The sequence below is a fragment of the Oncorhynchus nerka genome, linkage group LG4 (genome assembly GCF_034236695.1).
Source record: "Oncorhynchus nerka isolate Pitt River linkage group LG4, Oner_Uvic_2.0, whole genome shotgun sequence".
NCBI classification, from domain to species: domain Eukaryota; kingdom Metazoa; phylum Chordata; class Actinopteri; order Salmoniformes; family Salmonidae; genus Oncorhynchus; species Oncorhynchus nerka.
The window spans coordinates 10517720-10537754 of NC_088399.1; the positions used below are offsets into that span (position 1 = coordinate 10517720).

Here is a 20035-nt window from a genome sequence, read left to right on the forward strand (position 1 = left end):
AGCCTATAAAGCAATATCACTTATTTTACGCAACAGAAGCATAGTATGGTACAGTACAGAGTCTAATGCAGCTTTGGATTATTACATTAGATCATATTATACCACAACATCATGCCCAGACAAGGTGTAAGCACAGAAAGGTTTTAGTTGCTTGATATGTAGGGAATATGTCCTACCCTACGCCGGGAGTTTACTACGGCAGATAGTTCGCTATGACATCAATTCTTTGAAACCTTGGCAGATATTGATTCTAACGGAGGTCGGCCTAAGACAGCCGCGTATATCACAAACCTACTGCAATGGCAAAACTAGGAACAGCTCTTAACTTTCAGCTTCCCCGTAAACACACAGAGCTAGGTATTAACCTTGTTCTCGTAACCATGTGCTACAAGTTAAGCACCTTGTAGGGGCACTTGCAGACTTCACATGTAAAACTTCCTGAGGCTATGCATGAAAGAGATACAGCCTTCATACAATGTTTTGAACGATGTATCTTTTCAAATTCCTATCGAAAGGTCGTCTCCCCGGTAACTATTCCCCAGGTCATAGCTGTAAATGAGAATGTGCTCTCAGTCAACATACCTGGTAAAAAAAAAACGAATCCTCTTCTAAGAAGTTCTCTACCAGCTTATGGTGACCTAATCATTTACATTTTTCTCCAGATTTGTTATTGTTTTTCAGGACTTAGTTCTATTCTAAGAATTTATTTGTTAAACAACCAATGCCATTCCATGGAGTTGCCATTGGACCCTTCTGAAGCACTTCTCATCCCAAGGTGTCTTATCAATGTGAGTTAGGCTACCTGATAGAAACACACCATTGAACAGATGAATAAAGCTACGCTCAATTCAATCAAAGCCGCATTGCAGTACTCACAGTTTGGGGTACTGTAAAAAATAAAATAAAAAAGATACAGGTGAAGTCAGAAGTTTACATACACCTTAGCCAAATACATTTAAACTCAGTTTTTCACAATTCCTGACATTTAATCCTAGTAAAAATTCCCTGTCTTAGGTCAGTTAGGATCACCACTTTATTTTAAGAATGTGAAATGTCAGAATAATAGTAGAGAGAATAATTTATTTCAGCTTTTGTTTCATTCATCGCATTCCCAGTGGGTTAGAAGTTTACATACACTCAATTAGTATTTGGTAGCATTGTCTATAAATTGTTTAACTTGGGTCAAAAGTTTCAGGTAGCCTTCCAGAAGCTTCCCACAATAAGTTGGGTGTATTTTGGCCCATTCCTCCTGACAGAGCTGGTGTAACTGAGTCAGGTTTGTAGGCCTTACTGCTCGCACACACGCTTTTTCAGTTCTGCCCACAAATGTCCAATAGGATTGAGGTCAGGGCTTTGTGATGGCCACTCTAATACCTTGACTTTCTTGTCTTTAATCCATTTTGCCACAACTTTGGAAGTATGCTTGGGGTCATTGACCATTTGGAAGACCCATTTGCAACCAAGCTTTAACTTCTTGACTGATGTCTTGAGATGCTGCTTCAATATATCCACATAATTTTCCATCCTCATGATGCCATCTAGTTTGTGAAGTGCATCAGTCCCTACTGCAGCAAAGCACCCCCACAACATGATGCTGCCACCCCTGTGCTTCACGGTTGGGATAGTATTCTTTGGCTTGCAAGCCTCCCCCTTTTCCCTCCAAAAATAATGATGGTTATTATGGCCAAGCAGTTCTATTTTTGTTTCATCAGACCAGAGGACATTTTTCGAAAAAGTACGATCTTTGTCCGCATGTGCAGTTGCAAACCATAGTCTGGCTTTTTTATGGCGGTTTTAGAGCAGTGGCTTCTTCCTTGCTGAGCGGCCTTTCGGGTTGTCGATATAGGACTTGTTTTACTGTGGATATAGATCCTTTTGTAGCTGTTTCTTCCAGCATCTTCACAAGGTCCTTTGCTGTTGTTCTGGAATTGATTTGCACTTTTCGCACCAAAGTACGTTCATCTCTAGGAGACAGAACGCGTCTCCTTCCTGAGCGGTATGACGGCTGCCTGGTCCCTTGGTGTTTATACTTGCGTACTATTGTTTATACAGTTGAACGTGGTACCTTATTTGTTTACCTTTTGTTTACCTTCTTTGGCTAACCTAGACGTTTGGAAATTGCTCCCAAGGATGAACCAGACTTGTGGAGGTCTACAATATTTTTTCTGAGGTCTTGGCTGATTTCTTTTGATTTTCCCATGATGTCAAGCAAAGAGGCACTGAGTTTGAAGGTAGGCCTTGAAATACATCCACAGGTACACCTCCAAATGACTCAAATGATGTCAATTAGCCAATCAGAATCCTCTTAATTAAGGCATGTCTTAATTTTCTTGATTTTTCCAAGCTGTTTAAAGGCACAGTCAACTTGGTGAATGTAAACTTCTGACCCACTGGAATTGTGATACAGTGAATTATAAGTGAAATAATCTGTCTGTAAACAATGGTTGGAAACATTACTTGTGTCATGCACAAAGTAGATGTAACCGACTTCCCAAAACTATAGTTTGTTAAACAAGAAATTTGAGGAGTGGTTGAAAAACGAGTTTTAATGACTCCAACCTAAGTGTATGTAAACTTCCGACTTCAACTGTATAGGCCTACCCCAGCTCACAGGAAGAGGAAGCTCACAGACATAGGCATGCAATTTCTTTGTAAATTGAACGAAAACTAGAAGAACATTGCTATGACAGGGTGGATAAAAAAATAAAAATATTTAACCTTTATTTAACTGGGCAAGTCAGATAAGAACAAATTCTTATTTACAATGACGGCCTACCCTGGCCAAACCCTAACCCGGACGGCGCTTGGCCAATTGTGTGCCGCCCTATTGGACTCCCAATCATGGCCGGTTGTGATACAGCCTGGACTCAAACAAGGGTCTGTAGTGACTCCTCTAGCTTCTAGCCTTAGACTTCTGCTCCACTCGGGAGCCAAATTATAGGATTTAATGATAAGTTACTAAATCATCATACCTATGGTCGACAACTCCAGTGGCACAGCCCATCTGGTGTTCAACCTTCCCAAGTTCTCCCATGTCACCCTGCTCCTCCCATGTCACCCCGCTCCTCCGAACACTCCACTTCCAGTTGAATCTCACATCCCACTAAATGACCAAGGCCATAGCTGTAACGATGTGAGCTGAGAGAGTCGGGAAGCAAGTTCAGGGAGTGAGTGTTTTAATAAATAAACACAACATAATACAAAATAAGTAACATGAACAACGCACAGACATGACACAGAAACAATAACACCTGGGGAAGGAACCAAAGGGAGGGACATTTATAGGGAAGGTAATCAGGGAAGTGATGGGGAAGGAACCAAAGGGAGGGACATTTATAGGGAAGGTAATCAGGGAAGTGATGGGGAAGGAACCAAAGGGAGAAACATTTATAGGGAAGGTAATCAGGGAAGTGATGGGGAAGGAACCAAAGGGAGGGACATTTATAGGGAAGGTAATCAGGGAAGTGATGGGGAAGGAACCAAAGGGAGGGACATTTATAGGGAAGGTAATCAGGGAAGTGATGGGGAAGGAACCAAAGGGAGGGACATTTATAGGGAAGGTAATCAGGGAAGTGATGGGGAAGGAACCAAAGGGAGGGACATTTATAGGGAAGGTAATCAGGGAAGTGATGGGGAAGGAACCAAAGGGAGGGACATTTATAGGGAAGGTAATCAGGGAAGTGATGGGGAAGGAACCAAAGGGAGGGACATTTATAGGGAAGGTAATCAGGGAAGTGATGGGGAAGGAACCAAAGGGAGGGACATTTATAGGGAAGGTAATCAGGGAAGTGATGGGGAAGGAACCAAAGGGAGGGACATTTATAGGGAAGGTAATCAGGGAAGTGATGGGGAAGGAACCAAAGGGAGGGACATTTATAGGGAAGGTAATCAGGGAAGTGATGGGGAAGGAACCAAAGGGAGGGACATTTATAGGGAAGGTAATCAGGAAGTGATGGGGAAGGAACCAAAGGGAGGGACATTTATAGGGAAGGTAATCAGGGAAGTGATGGGGAAGGAACCAAAGGGAGGGACATTTATAGGGAAGGTAATCAGGGAAGTGATGGGGAAGGAACCAAAGGGAGGGACATTTATAGGGAAGGTAATCAGGGAAGTGATGGGGAAGGAACCAAAGGGAGGGACATTTATAGGGAAGGTAATCAGGGAAGTGATGGGGAAGGAACCAAAGGGAGGGACATTTATAGGGAAGGTAATCAGGGAAGTGATGGGGAAGGAACCAAAGGGAGGGACATTTATAGGGAAGGTAATCAGGGAAGTGATGGGGAAGGAACCAAAGGGAGGGACATTTATAGGGAAGGTAATCAGGGAAGTGATGGGGAAGGAACCAAAGGGAGGGACATTTATAGGGAAGGTAATCAGGGAAGTGATGGGGAAGGAACCAAAGGGAGGGACATTTATAGGGAAGGTAATCAGGGAAGTGATGGGGAAGGAACCAAAGGGAGGGACATTTATAGGGAAGGTAATCAGGGAAGTGATGGGGAAGGAACCAAAGGGAGGGACATTTATAGGGAAGGTAATCAGGGAAGTGATGGGGAAGGAACCAAAGGGAGGGACATTTATATGGAAGGTAATCAGGGAAGTGATGGGGAAGGAACCAAAGGGAGGGACATTTATAGGGAAGGTAATCAGGGAAGTGATGGGGAAGGAACCAAAGGGAGGGACATTTATAGGGAAGGTAATCAGGGAAGTGATGGTGTCCAGGTGAGTCTGATGACCCACATTGTTTTTAAATTGAAGCTCATTTACTGCATATGTATACAATTTAAAAACAAAATAATGATATTTGGAGAACAGCAAAAACTAGCAAATATGACCCCAGCCATTATCTCTTTGGTTGCTGTAGCTTCACTGACAGTCGATCTACAAACGCAGCCTATTAGCTATACGATTACACGTTAACGCAGCACCGGGATTAAAAAGGTATTTTATGAACAATAGGTAAACAAATAATTTGCTTCAAAGAAAATATCCTGCAATTATACACATTTTGCCATTACTTATGCCAGTGAGAGTGAGAGGAACTAACTAAATCATTGGTGGCACCCTGGAGGTCAGGGCCCCTGGGCACATGCCCTCTGTGCCCGGTCGGAAATTCAGTCATGATTACTACAAGTTTAGATAGCTGGCTAGACTGACTAGACTACTTTACCAATCTAAAATATTTAGGCATGGCATGGGCTAATTATTAAGTGAATGTCTGTGAGTGACATACAACAAGAGGAAAACTGCTGCAACCAATTTACCAAATTGCACCTTTTGTATTCTACTATTCAAACACTCAACAGTAAGTTGAGGCCCAGACTGAATCCCTCCCACCCCCATTTAAAAAAATGATATACAGTACCAGTCCAAAGTTTGGACACACCTACTCATTCAAGGGTTTTTCTTTATTTGTAATATTTTCTACATTGTAGAATAATAGTGAAAACATTAAAACTATGAAATAACACATATGGAATCATATAGTAAGCAAAAAAATATTTTATATTCTTCAAAGTAGCCACCCTTTGCCTTGATGACAGCTTTGCAGACGCTTGGCATTCTCTCAACCAGCTTCATGAGGTAGTCACCTGGAATGCGTTTCAATTAACAGGTGTGCCTTGTTAAAAGTACATTTTGGGAATTTATTTCCTTCTTAATGCGTTTGAGCCAATCAGTTGTGTTGTGACTAGGTAGGGTTTGGTATAGCTCTAGATAGCTCTATTTGGTAAAAGACCAAGTTCATATTATGGCAAGAACAGCTCAAATAGGCAAAGAGAAATGACAGTCCATCATTACTTTAAGACATGAAGGTCAGTCAATCCGGAACATTTCAAGAACTTTGAAAGTTTCTTCAAGTGCAGTTGCAAAAACCTTGAATATGATGTATTTTATACTGCAGGTGCAACAGCACAAATTAATTCAAACACAACACTACTCATCTAATTGCCTGTAGGATTGGTTACAGTGGGAAAACATGACATTGTTATGGTTGAGTTACTTTGAAGTCTTTGGTATCTACATCACACAGGGTCACTGAAGAGTCAAACTTAACCCCAACCCCTGGGTAGAGGGGCTCAGTGAATGTGGTATTGAATGAGTGCAGGTGGGTCAGTGTGTCAGAGGAGACATTGTAGAAGGACAGAATGCCAGCCTGCCAGTCCAGATAGACTCCTACTCTGTTGGAGTGGGAGGAGGAAACAGATATGTCGTTGTTTTCATTATTGTGCCAGGCAGTGTAACTGTTACCGCAGCAGTCCAGACTCCAGGACGTGTCATTGGCTCCTAGCCGTCTCCTTCCCGTCTGGTATAATCTTCTATATGTCACCGCTATAAGAGCCCAATCCCCACTCCACTCTACCTCCCAGTAACAGCGTCCAGTCAGACCCTCTCTACACAGCACCTGGGGCCATTTGTCATATCTCCCTGGTTGGTCAGGATACGGCTGCTTCTCTTTCACCTGTGTCACCTTCCTGTTCTCCTCAGACAGAGAGAGGTAACTGTGTGCTGTGTTCGGATTCAGTGTGAGATCACAGCCGTACACTGAGGGAGATAAAGGACATCATGATACAGTTATATATTGGTGATGTAATTGGTGTATTGCATTAAATGTTATTTTTTCTTTTCCATTATCTTACGTCAGGGCAACACTTGCCTACTACACTTACAGTCTCGTATCTTGGTTGAGGTATTTCTTTTACCGTAGGAGTGACACCATCTGACGTAAGACAATGGTGTTTTTGATAATATGTGCAGAAAAAAACAGAATAATAACCCACGTCTTCTAAACAACCAGCCCTCTCCCCCAGGGTGAACACTGTAAGCAAAAACATCAAGTAAGCAACAAAAAAACAAAAAATATTGCTGTAACCAATTTTGGAAAATTATACCTACTATTCTAACTCTCAACAGTAAGTTGAGATCCCATGACTAAGTTCCGCTATCACAAGTCATATTTGTATTTATCCTTTATTTGACAGATTTACAGATTCAGTTCTCACATGACAGTTTGTAGTTTGTACATGGTATCCTCCAGTCCAGAGGAGAGCAGGCTCACCCCCGAGTCTCCTGGGTGATTGTAGCTCAGGTCCAACCCTCTCAGATGGAAAGGGTTTGACCTCAGAGCTGAAGCCAGACATGCACAGCCTTCCTTCGTGACTCCACAGAATGACAACCTGTGGAAATAGTTTAATTCTATCTGATATCAAGTGTTTGGTAACAGTTGTCAGCTCGGGGATTCGATATCTGTGGTAACACTTCGTATTACTATGTAACGTATTGTTACATTGTTGTTACATTATAAAAATGAAGATTTTTGTATTCACATAACGATGAATTGACAGCCGTATTGCGTTTCTTAGTCCACGTTAAAAAACTCAACTCCATTGCCAAACAATTCCTAATTGCTGTGCTTCCTTTTCTTACGGGTCACATCAGTAGTTGGGTGTTTTTTTTATTTTATTTCACCTTTATTTAACTAGGCAAGTCAGTTAAGAACAAATTCTTATTTACAATGACGGCCTAGGAACAGTCCCTACCTTGTCAGCTTGGGGATTCGATCTAGCAACCTTTCGGTTACTAGCCCAATGCTCTAACCACTAGGCCACTGTTTACTGCTACTAAAGTTTCTAGTGAGTGGAAGGCAACAGCCCATTATGATGGCTTCCTAAAACGAGATGATGCTCAGTTATCAAGCCCAGACGTTTAAGCACATTCCTTAAACATTGATCATGATGCTTAAATATCTCCATTAGCCCAAACTGACCTCAGTGTCTCCAGTTTACAGTGTGGACTCGCAAGTCCAGCAGAGAGCAGCTTCATTCCTGAATCCTGCAGCTTGTTGTCGCTCAGGTCCAGCACTCTCAGGTGTGAAGACGTGAGGGCTGAAGACAACATTTTACAGCTTATCTCTGTGAGTTGACATCCATTCAGACTAGATACGAAACAAGAGTAAATACAAATAAATACTCAGAAAACGGTGATGCTAATGAAGAGCAGCAGACCTGTAGAAAGGCTGGAGATGACCTGTGGAACAAGTCTTGAATCGAAGTACAATTATTTAGAATGATTATGATCATATTAGTCTGTTGTCTGATATACAATCTCCCAGATTCAATGCAGTCAGTGGTATAAAAAACAAAATGGTGGGTATATGCTGATGTCTGTTCTAGGGGAATAAAGCAATGCCCCTTACATTTTTCTGTGATCGGTGGGTAAATGCTTATGGAAAAAAAAGTGTGTTAACAGCCTTTATGTACTTTTACTTCCATCACACCACTGATTCTAACGTCTGGTCTCAATATCTAGTAGGCTACAATGTGAAGCACATTCCTCACACAACATCATCATGCTTAAATATCTCCTTTAGCCCAAACTGACCTCAGGGTCTCAAGTTTACAATGTGAACTCTCCAGTGCAGCGGAGAGTAGCATCACTCCTGAATCCTGCAGCTTGTTTTTACTCAGGTCCAGCTCTCTCATGTGACAAGTGTTTGAGCTGAGAACTGAGGCCAAGGCTTCACAGCATTTCTCTGTGAGGTTACATCCATTCAGCCTAATGAAGAAAACAATCCAACATACAAACAAATGAAAGTTTAGACAAGGATTTTTCTTTATTTGTACTATTTTCTACATTGTAGAATAATAGTGAAGACATCAAAACTATGAAATAACACATGGAATCATGTAGTAACCAAAAAAGTGTTAAACAAATCAAAAAACTTTTATATTTGAGATTCTTCATAGTAGCACCCTTTGCCTTGATGACAGCTTTGCACACTCTTGGCATTCTCTCAACCAGCTTCATGAGGTAGTCACTTGGAATGCATTTCAAGATAATTTGTGGAATTTCTTTCCTTCTTAATGTGTTTGAGCCAATCAGTTGTGTTGTGACAAGGTAGGGGTGATATACAGAAGATAACCATATTTGGTCAAATACCAAGTCCATATTATGCAACAACAGTTCAAATAAGCAAATAGAAATGACATTCCATCATTACTTTAAGATATGAAGGTCAGTCAATCTGGAAAATTTCAAGAACTTTAAAAGTTTCTTCAAGTGCAGTCGCAAAAAAACATTGAGCGCTATGATGAATCTGGCTCTCATGAGGACCGCCACAGGAAAGGAGGACCCAGTTACCTCTGCTGCAGAGGATAACTTCATTAGAGTTTCCAGCCTCAGAAATTGCAGCTTAAATAAATGCTTCACAGAGTTCAAGTAACAGACACATCTCAACATTAACTGTTCAGAAGAGACTGCATGAATCAGGCCTTCGGGGTCAAATTGCTGCAAAGAAACCATTACTAATGGACACCAATAAGAAGAAGACACTTGCTCGGGCCAAGAAACACGGGCAATGGACATTAGACCAGTGGAAATCTGTCCAAATTTGAGATTTTTGGTTCCAACCACCGTGTCTTTGTGAGATGCAGAGTAGGTGAATGGATGATCTCCGCATGTGTAGTTCACACTGTGAAGCATGGAGGAGGAGGTGTGATGGTGTGGGGTTGCCTTGATGGTGACACTGTCTGTAATTTATTTACAGAATTCAAGGCACACTTGAACAAAAGGACAATGACCCAACACACCTCCAGGCTGTGTAAGGGCTGTTTGACCAAGAACAAGAGTGATGGAGTGCTGCAACAGATGACCTGACCTCCACAATCACCTGACCTCAACCCAATTGAGATGGTTTGGGATGAGTTGGACTACAGAGTGAAGGAAAAGCAGCCAACAAGGGCTCAGCATATGTGAGAACTCCTTTAAGACAGTTGGAAAAGCATTCCAGGTGAAGCTGGTTAAGAGAATGCCAAGAGAATGCCAAGAGAGTGCAAAGATTACATTGTAAACTTGAGACCCTGAGGTCAGTTTGGGCTAAAGGAGATATTTAAGCATGATGATCTTGTGTGAGGAATGTGCTTCACATTGTAGCCTACTAGATATTGAGACCAGACGTTAGAATCAGTGGTGTGATGGAAGCTGTCATCAAGGCAAAGGGTGGCTACTTTGAAGAATCTTAAATATAAAATATATTTTAATTTGTTTAACACTTTTTTGGTTACTACATGATTCCATATGTGTTAATTCATAGTTTTGATGTCTTCACTATTATTCTACAATGTAGAAAATAGTACAAATAAAGAAAAACTCTGGAATGAGTATGTGTCCAAAATTTTGACTGGTACTGTATAATCATGCACATTGAACTGAAATTCACTTCATTGTAACAGAAATCTAGTTATGGATGGGGCTGGAAAATGTTTACCACTCTCAAATTCATAGACCGGGCTCATAGATCCATGAGATCAAAATCATAATTTTAACCATGTTTTTTAAGTGATACAGTTTACAATTACATTGTTTTCAAACAATGGAGTAAAACAAGTTTATATGTTGGGTTCTGACGGGATAAGAACTAAGCTCATGAGCCATTTATGTATATGATTTATACAAAATTCCAAAAAATAGATGTACCAATCCTGGATTGCCCCTTTAAAGGATCTCCTTTAGGGTTCTTAAATTATTCATCCATTATCATTAAAAGGCTTTATTAATTACAATGACTTATTAGTTGTTGAATTTCTGAATACTTTCCCATTTAATATTGAGCATGACGTTAATACAGGAACTCACAGAGCTATTCTGGACGCTTTGACCACTGGCAACAACCTCAGAAGACCCTCCTCTGATCTGGAGTATTTCTTCAGGTCAAACACATCCAGGTCGTCTTCTGAAGTCAGCAACACGAACACCAGAGCTGACCACTGTGCAGGTGAAAGTTCGGCCTCTGAAAGACTTCCCGAGCTCAGGTAGGTTTGGATCTCCTCCACCAGAGAATGGTCATTCAACTCATTCAGACAGTGAAACAGATTGATGCATCTCTCTGGAGAGGGATTCTTCCTGATCTTCTTCTTGATGTATTCAATTATGTTCTCATTGGTCTGTGAGCTTCTTCCTGTCTGGTTCAGTAGGCCTTGTAGAAGAGTCTGATTTGACTCCAGTGAGAGGCCGAGAAGGAAGCGGAGGAAAAGGTCCAGGTGTCCATTATCACTCTGTAAGGCCTGATCTACTGCACTCTTGTATAAGTCAATCATAGGTTGTTGGTGTTTCCGCCATTTCAAAAGTTTGACGAGGGTGTTCTGTTTGACCAGTGGGTTCTCATTGCAGTTTATGAATGTGAAAAACACGTATACAGCAGCAAGAAACTCCTGGATGCTCAGATGCACAAAGCTGAACATAGTTTTCTGACACGTCCTTCCCTCCATCTTAAAGATCTCTGTGCATAAACCTGAGTACACTGATGCTTCTGTGACATCAATGCCACACTCTCTCAGGTCTTCCTTGTAGAAGATCAGATGTCCCTTCTCCAGCTGACGGAATGCCAGCTCTCCAAGTTTAAGGACTATGCTGTCACTTCCTGTGGAATTTTCTGCTTCTCTCATTCTGTCTATCTGAAAGATCAGGAAATGTATGTTCATCTCAGTCAGAGTCTTAGGTATCTTTCTTCTCTCTGCTTCACCCAACAGTTTCTCTAGAACAGTGGCTGATATCCAGCAGAACACTGGTATGTGGCAAATGATGTGTAGGCTCCTCGATGACTTCATGTGTGTGATAATTCTGCTGGCCAGGTTGTCATCACTGATTTTTTTCCTGAAGTACTCGTCCTTCTGTGGGTCATTGAACCCTCGTACCTCTGTCCACTGCTGGATGTATTTTCGAGGGATCTTATAGGCTGCTGCAGGCCGGGAGGTTATCCAGATGAGAGCAGAAGGCAGAAGCTCACCTGTGATCAGGTTTGTGATCAATTTGTCCAGAGAGGCTGGCTTTGTTTCATCTGTCAGGACCTTATTGTTGAAGTCTAGACGGAGTCGACACTCGTCCAGACCGTCAAATATGAACAGAACTTTAGACTTGTTCCTAAGATTCTTGATTGGTTCCATGTCAGGGAAGAATTGATGAAGCAGTTCAATCAGACTGCAGTCGTCGTCCCCTATATTAGCGTTGATTTGGCGAAAAGAAAGTGGAAAGATGAAACCAATGTCCTGGTTCTCCTTTTCTTCTGCCCAGTCTAGAATAAACTTCTGAATAGAGACAGTCTTTCCTACGCCGGCAATGCCCTGAGTTAGAACTGTTCTGATTGGCTTCTTTTGATCGGACTGTTGTTTGAAAATGTTTCTGACTTCAACAGTGGTCTCTCCTGTGACTGGTGTTCTGATGTTCAGATGTATGACCTCATGCTCATCTCTGACCCCTCCCCAGGCCCCCTCAAACACATGGAGCTCAGTGAAGATCTGATTTAGATAGATAAAATCCCCTTCCTTTGACGTCCCCTCATATATACAGCCGTACTTCTTCTTGAGATAGCATTTCAGTCTGTCTTCGACTGCAAGGAAAAAACAAAGCTTTTACGGTTATTACGGTCATGATAACTTTATGTGTTTGTGTCTGGATTGGATCAGTCAGAGTGCAATAGAGCCTGTCCAGTGGATACAACTGGCTGCAATATGACGTCATCATGATGTCTTTTGGTTAGGTTGTAAAAGGTTTAGCCAAATGCTTTCTAGAAACCAGACAATTATCAGTTTTTCTGAACAGATAACCAAAATATGACGTCTTTCTCATGACGTTTTAATAAATGTATTACCTGCACTTCTCAGCCCCCCCAAAAACTGTTTACAACATCACTTTGGTCCAACAGGTGTTTTCTTGATTCATTAAGCTTACCTCTAGAAGCAAAGGAGCACTCTGGGAAACAAAGAAAAATACTGTTTTGTTCTATTGTCTTCTTACTAGTTCCTCCTTTATGTTACCTGCTATGCAAAAATCAGTGATCTCTTATCTGCTTTGTGTTGTTTTACAGTCCACTAACCTGCTGGTTCTGTTGTCTCGACCTCATCGTACTCGTTCTTTAGCGTTTTAGCCAGTTGGTTCTGGCTCATTTTCCTCAGGATCTCCAGTGAGATCTTCACAGTTCCCTCAGGACCGTAGGTCTCCACCATCTTCTTTATAGTGTCCAGTCTGTCAGTGTTCTCCAGCTGGCTCACTGGGATGTGAGGAAAGCCTTTCACCAGGTCCTGGGTCAGGTGCCATTTAAATGTCTTAAATTCTGCTTCAACCAACTCCTCCAGAGTGGCCAGCAGCAGCCCAGGAACAGGAGCCATTGCAGATCACTGAGAAAAGGAAGTTAGTTGTGATCGTAACTATTTTGTCGCAACAAAGGAATCAGAAGGAAGCTCTAAGTTCCCATCAGCACAAAGTCTGATGACATTTTGTCTGAATATACGACAGGGTCTGGCTGGAAATGGTGGAAGGCTAGAACACTGTGTTGCTGTGACTGAGAAGAGACTGTTAATGGAGGGATAAAACACTGTGCTGCTGTGACTGGGAAGAGACTGTTAATGGAGGGATAGAACACTGTGCTGCTGTGACTGGGAAGAGACTGTTAATGGAGGGATAGAACACTGTGTTGCTGTGACTGGGAAGAGACTTAATGGAGGGATAGAACACTGTGTTGCTGTGACTGGGAAGAGACTGTTAATGGAGGGATAGAACACTGTGTTGCTGTGACTGGGAAGAGACTGTTAATGGAGGGATAGAACACTGTGTTGCTGTGACTGGGAAGAGACTGTTAATCTCACTTCTGGGTTGTAAACAGAAGATAACCCAATCATAAACAATAGTCATGATAATAATTTTAAAAAACCACCCAATCAACAGACCCAATCAACAGAATCAAACACACTATGGGACAGGTTCCCTGGCCCAGGGTGACTCCAATGCTTCCCACAGTTGTGTCAAGTCGGCTGGATGTCCTTTGGGTGGTGGACCATTCTTGATACACACGGGAAATGGTTCAGTGTGAAAAACCCAGCAGCGTTGCAGTTCTTAAATATGTTGTCTTACCCATTCACCCTCTAAATGGCACATACACACAATCCATGTTTCAATTGTCTCAAAGCTTAAAAATCCTTCTTTAATCTGTCTCCTCCCCTTCATCTACACTGATTGAAGTGGATTTAACAGGTAACATCAATAAAGGATCAAAGCTTTCACCACAATTCACCTGGTCAGTCTGTTTATTTTATTTATTTTTTATTTCACCTTTATTTAACCAGGTAGGCTTGTTGAAAACAAGTTCTCATTTGCAACTGCGACCTGGCCAAGATAAGGCAAAGCAGTTCGACACATACAACAACACAAAGTTACACATGGAATAAACAAACATACAATCAATAATACAGTAGAAAAATCTATATACAGCATGTGCAAATGAGGTAGGATAAGAGAGGTAAGGCAATAAATAGGTCATGGTGGCGAAGTAATTACAATATAGCAATTAAACACTGGAATGGTAGGATGTGCAGAAGATGAATGTGCAAGTTGAGATACTGGGGTGCAAAGGAGCAAGATAAATAAATAAATAAATAAATACAGTATGGGGATGAGGAAGATTGGATTGGCTATTTACAGATGAGCTATGTACAGGTGCAGTGATATGTGAGCTGCTCTGACAGCTGGTGCTTAAAGCTAGTGAGGGAGGTAAGAGTCTCCAGCTTCAGAGATTTTTGCAGTTCGTTCCAGTCATTGGCAGGAAGAATTGGCTTTGGGGGTGACCAGTGAGGAATACCTGCTGAGCTGAGATAAGGCGGGGCTTTACCTAGCAAAGACTTATAGATGACCTGGAGCCAGTGGGTTTGGTGACGAGTATGAAGCGAGGGCCAGCCAACGAGATCATACAGGTCGCAGTGGTGGGTAGTATATGGGGCTTTGGTGACAAAACGAATGGCACTGTGATAGACTGCATCCAATTTGGAGGCTATTTTGTAAATGACATCGCCGAAGTTGAGGATCGGTAGGATGGTCAGTTTTATGAGGGTATGTTTGGCAGCATGAGTGAAGAATGCTTTGTTGCGAAATAGGAAGCCAATTCTGGATTTAATTTTGGATTGGAGATGTTTAATGTGAGTCTGGAGTTTACAGTCTAACGAGACACATAGCTATTTGTAGTTGTCCACATATTCTAAGTCAGAACTGTCCAGAGTAGTGATGCTGGACAGGCGGGCAGATGCGGGCAGCGATAGGTTGAAGAGCATGCATTTAGTTTAACTTGCATTTAAGAGCATTTGGAGGCCACGGAAGGAGAGTTGTATGGCATTGAAGCTCATCTGGAGGTTACTTAACACAGTGTCCAATGAAGGGCCAGAGGTATACAGAATGGTGTCGTCTGCATAGAGGTGGTTCAAAGAATCACCAGCAGTGAGAGAAGAGAGTCGGCCCGAGAATTGAACCCTGTGGCACCCCCATAGAGACTGCCAGAGGTCTGGACAACAGGCCCTCCGATTTGACATACTGAACTCTATCGGAGAAGTAGTTGGTGAACCAAGCGAGGCAATCATTTGAGAAACCAAGGCTGTTGAGTCTGCCAATAAGAATGTTATGATTGACAGAGTCGAAAGCCTTAGCCAGGTCGATGAATACGGCTGCACAGTACTGTCTCTTATCGATGGCGGTTATGATGTCGTTTAGGACCTTGAGCGTGGCTGAGGTGCACCCATGACCAGCTCTGAAACCAGATTGCACAGCAGAGAAGGTACGGTGAGATTCGAAATGGTCAGTGATCTGTTTGTTAACTTTGCTTTCAAAGACTTTAGAAAGGCAGGGCAGGATGGATATAGGTCTGTAGCAGTTTGGGTCTAGAGTGTCTCCCCCTTTGAAGATGGGGATGACCGCGGCAGCTTTCCAATCTATTGGAATCTCAGAAGATATGAAAGAGAGGTTTAACAGGCTAGTAATAGGGGTTGCAATAATTTCGGCAGATCATTTTAGAAAGAGAGGGTCCAGATTGTCTAGCCCGGCTGATTTGTAGGTGTCCAGATTTTGCAGCTCTTTAAAAACATCAGCTATCTGGATTTGGGTGAAGGAGAAGTGGGGGAGGTTTGGGCGAGTTGCTGTGGGGAACGCAGTGCTGTTGACCGGGGTAGGGGTAGCCAGGTGGAAAGCATGGCCAGCCGTAGAAAAATGCTTATTTAAATTCTCAATTATTGTGGATTTATCGGTAGTGACAGTGTTTCCTAGCCTCAGTGCAGTGGATATGGGGACACGGCAATTCAGACAATTAGCAGGCCGGGGCTAGCAAGCTAGCATAAGGACCTTAGAGGGACGTCGCGATGGGGGAAAAGTCTGTTTTTGCCTCCTTGTGCGGTGACGACGATAGACCAGTCGTGTAATTAGTAGGCGTCCAAGTAGCAGAGGGGTCCAAGTCCAATTGGCAAAATGGGTATAGTGGTCCAAGAAACTGGCCGGTGGATCAGCTAACAGTCCAATTTGCTATAGATAGCTAGCAGGCCGCGGTTAGCAGAATGGGCCTTCGGGGGACGTCGATTCTGAGGGGCCTGTTGGAATCCTCGGGCAGATTATGTCGGTATTCCAGTCGTGAAGGATCGGCGGGGTTCATTGCCCCGTACCGGCAGTAGAAGGGGTCCGGATATTGTAGCCGAGGAGTAGCCCAGGAGCCCTAGCCGGGAGATTGGTCTATCATGGGCTAGCCCCAGGCTAGTTGGTGGATTCTCCGTGATGGAAACGTTAGCAAGGAGTAGTCAACCCGGGTTGCGGTTAGCTAGCTGCCATGATCCAGATGAAAGGGTTCAGAGTTTGAGGTAGGAATCCGGGGATATGGAGAGAAAAATAGGTCCAGTATGCTCTGGTTTGAAACGCGTTGTACGAACTGGCGAGAGCTTTCCGAGCTTAAGGTTAGCTGACTGATAGCTGATAGCTGGTACCTAGTTAGCTAGCTAGCTTCAGTTGAGGTATTCCAGTTCGGAGGTAAATTGAGAAATTAGAAAAAAAACTGATCCACAGCACATTGGGTGAGGCGGGTTGCAGGAGAGTATTTTGAAGTTGAGGTTAGGAAAAATATTAAAAAGAATGCAAAGAAAAAGATATAAAAAGATATATACATGGAACGAGACAAGACAAAGGACAAAGACGTTTGACTGCTACACCATCTTGCATTTTATGCCATGGAAAGAGCAGGTGTCCTTAATGTGTTTTACAGTCAGTGTATAATGAACATTTAAAAAATATAGAGACTTACAGTTTCTCTTCCATCCTACCTTAGTTATTGAAGCAATTGACTGGTCTCTTCTGTCACACAGAAGCGCAGATCGGCTAGATCATACTGAACGGATACCCAATGAGGAAACACTGAAACAGGAAATTATGTCGAAATCAAGTTTCAAGTACTCAGATAAACAGCGATTACATATCTCAAATCTATGTTGTATAGTTCTCAGAGTTGGGGTCAATTCCACAAATTCAATTCACTTTCCTTATAAATTCTATCAATTAAATTTAAATTCCAGGTCAATCTTCAGAGCCAGCAGGAGGCTCCAACCCTCCAAGAGCATTTGAAAAGACCACACACTCACTCAACTTCATTGACTCACAGCAGCTATGACGTTCAAGGTATCAGCTTACAATGATCTTGGTCAATAGATGCTGCACACCAAGTTTCGGGAAAGGTTTCGGTCTCAGAGGATTATAAAAAAAAAGTTCAGCTAAATACTTTCTCTGACCAGAAAACCAAAATATGACGTCTTTCTCATAACTTATTATCTGGACTTCTCAAAAGTTGCACAACATTTTCAAAATGTCGGATTATCCATCATGGCGAGGTCAGAGGCAAATGCGGCATTGGACCAGTTTGAGGAGTTCACCCTGGAGTTTAGGACCCTGGCTGCCGGGGCGGGATGGAACAACAGGGCCCTGATCAACCATTACCGCTGCAGTCTGCGTGAGGACATCCGTCGGGAGCTGGCCTGCAGAGACACCACCCTCGTGTTTGACCAGCTGGTGGACCTGTCCATCCGGCTGGACAACCTGCTGGCTACTCGCGGACGTTCAGATCGGGGTCTGGTGGTTCCATCCTCCTGCACCCCCTCTCTGATACCCATGGAGCTGGGAGGGGCAGAGCGTAGGGAAACCGGAGGGGGTTCCCGCTCGTGCACCATCTGTGGCCGCAGAGGTCACACTGCCGGTGCTGGGTTGGTTCCTCTGGGAATCGAGGCAGCAGGTAGGGCGCTCTGGCGTCACCCCAGGTGAGCCCGCACCATTCTCAACCAGAGAATTAGACTCTCCTGCGTTTCCTGTGGTGCTGGGCCTACCCTGGTTAGCTTGTCATAACCCAACTGTTTCTTGGCTACAGAGGGCTCTCATGGGGTGGTCTTGAGAATGCTCAGGTAGGTGTTTAGGGGTTTCCCCAAAGGTGGAGAGTCCAGACCAGGTCTCCACCGTGCGCATTCCCCCTGAATATGCCGATTTGGCTCTCGCCTTCTCCAAAAAGAAGGTGACTCAATTACCACCTCATCAACGGGGAGATTGTGCGATAGTTCTCCTGGTAGACGCTGCACTTCCCAGGAGTCACGTGTATCCCCTCTCACAGGCGGAGACGGAGGCTATGAATCCCTGCGTCAGGGGTACATTCGGTCCTCCACTTTACCCGCCTCCTCAAGTTAATTTTGTGAAGAAGGAGGGAGGTCTGCGCCGTGTATTGACTATCGGGGTCTGAATCAGATCACTGTGAGGTATAGTTACCCACTACCGCTCATAGCCACAGCGATAGAGTCAATGCACGGGGGCGCACTTCTTCACCAAATTAGATCTCAGGAGCGCTTACAACCTGGTGCGTATCCGAGAGGATGACGAGTGGAAGATGGTTTTCAGTACCACCTAGGAGTACCTCGTCATGCCATACAGGATGATGAATGCGCCATCAGCGCCTCGCCCTCCAGGTCGTCCCCGAGGTCGGTGTCGATGCGCTGCTGGAGCCGCGCGTTGGCGGGGGGTACTATATTAGAATAAGACTGTAATATAACAAAATGTGGAAAAAGTCTCAGGATTTTTGAAATTCTCCCGCGATCCCATTTTCATATCAGGCGACCGCAAATGGGCTCGTGACCCCTAGTTTGGGAACCACTGCTTTAATCCTTTTTCCATAAAATAAAAAATAACATGCTAGAACTGATGCCCATCAAGAACTAATCTGACAAAAATGCACTGAAAAACGTTTAAACCTACTTTGGACGTACTAGAGCGCATTAGATAAATTAGATGGAAGAGGTGCTTTTAACTCCACTCTAATCTCGACTTTGCTTATGTAAAACCGTATCAAACCAGTTAAAATTTGAAATGGAGTTTATGGAACTCCGTCACATGCTTCTGTTTCACACAATGAAACTGACATTAAATGTGTAGAATGATACATTTGCATGGAGCTGGCAAACGGATTTAATAAATAGCCTACAACTTCAGTTTATTGTTGTTGTAGCCTTGTGTTATTATGCAATTATTAATAGCCATGTTTAGTTAATTAAATTGAACGCTATCAATTGTGATCATGGTCACAGCTCTATCGCAATTGCCGACCAGCTATTGCTAGAATGCATTAGATTGACCGTAGCTGTCAATCAGATTTGGCTACAGGTTTTTAAAAATTAAAAAAACTGTTTAAAAAACTGTCTGTTAATTTCCATGTTATTCATTTTTGATTGAAATTATGACCCCATCCTCAGTAGCCTATTCCAGTAGGATATTGGACAACACAAGCCCTTCTTACCTCGATAACGCCTCGCTATTTAGATTGAATAAATGAGTCTGTCAATATGAACTATGCAAACTGCTAAATCGTTCATGTTAATTACATCTTGCCTAGGCTACTGGAGGCTATCTGGGGCTATAGGCTATAGGCTCCCTGCATCTAGCTCAATAAACCATGGCAAAGTTTAATTACAATCATAAACTGAGGTTTTATTCAGTAGTTTAGGCCTATTGAAATGACAAGTCAATCACGCAAATAGGACTAACTATTTGCCTTATTCCTTTGTAACAGTTTGTATAACATCTGGCACAGAATGAAACACAATTGCCAGAAATAACATTCGTTCTTTTAAATTCGTAAAAGTGTTTCTTGCGCTGAGATTTCGTAAATCCTCTGTCCCAACTTTCATCACTCAAACTCAACTGATGGATTTATCTATTGTTT

The 20035-nt window shown here is 42.9% G+C and overlaps 1 protein-coding gene across 4 annotated transcripts; it reads right to left on the reverse strand.

Annotated features, from left to right (window-relative positions):
* Positions 1-5386: 5386 nt before the first annotated feature.
* On the reverse strand, positions 5387-17419 carry LOC115117809 (NACHT, LRR and PYD domains-containing protein 3-like). 4 transcript variants are annotated; one of them, XM_029646314.2, is made up of 9 exons: positions 17109-17402; positions 12866-13166; positions 12721-12741; positions 10630-12379; positions 8377-8550; positions 7763-7930; positions 6999-7172; positions 6777-6814; positions 5387-6540 (listed from the first exon to the last, which is right to left on the reverse strand). In XM_029646314.2, exons 2-9 carry the CDS (start codon positions 13155-13157, stop codon positions 5984-5986), a joined length of 3174 nt encoding a protein of 1057 aa, XP_029502174.1. In that variant the 5' UTR covers positions 13158-13166; positions 17109-17402; the 3' UTR covers positions 5387-5983. The 4 variants fall into 4 exon arrangements, with proteins under 4 accessions (XP_029502174.1, XP_029502180.1, XP_029502185.1 ...); XM_029646320.2 differs by having other exon boundaries at positions 17090-17402; XM_029646333.2 differs by having other exon boundaries at positions 6451-6540; positions 7055-7172; positions 17109-17419.
* Positions 17420-20035: the final 2616 nt, after the last annotated feature.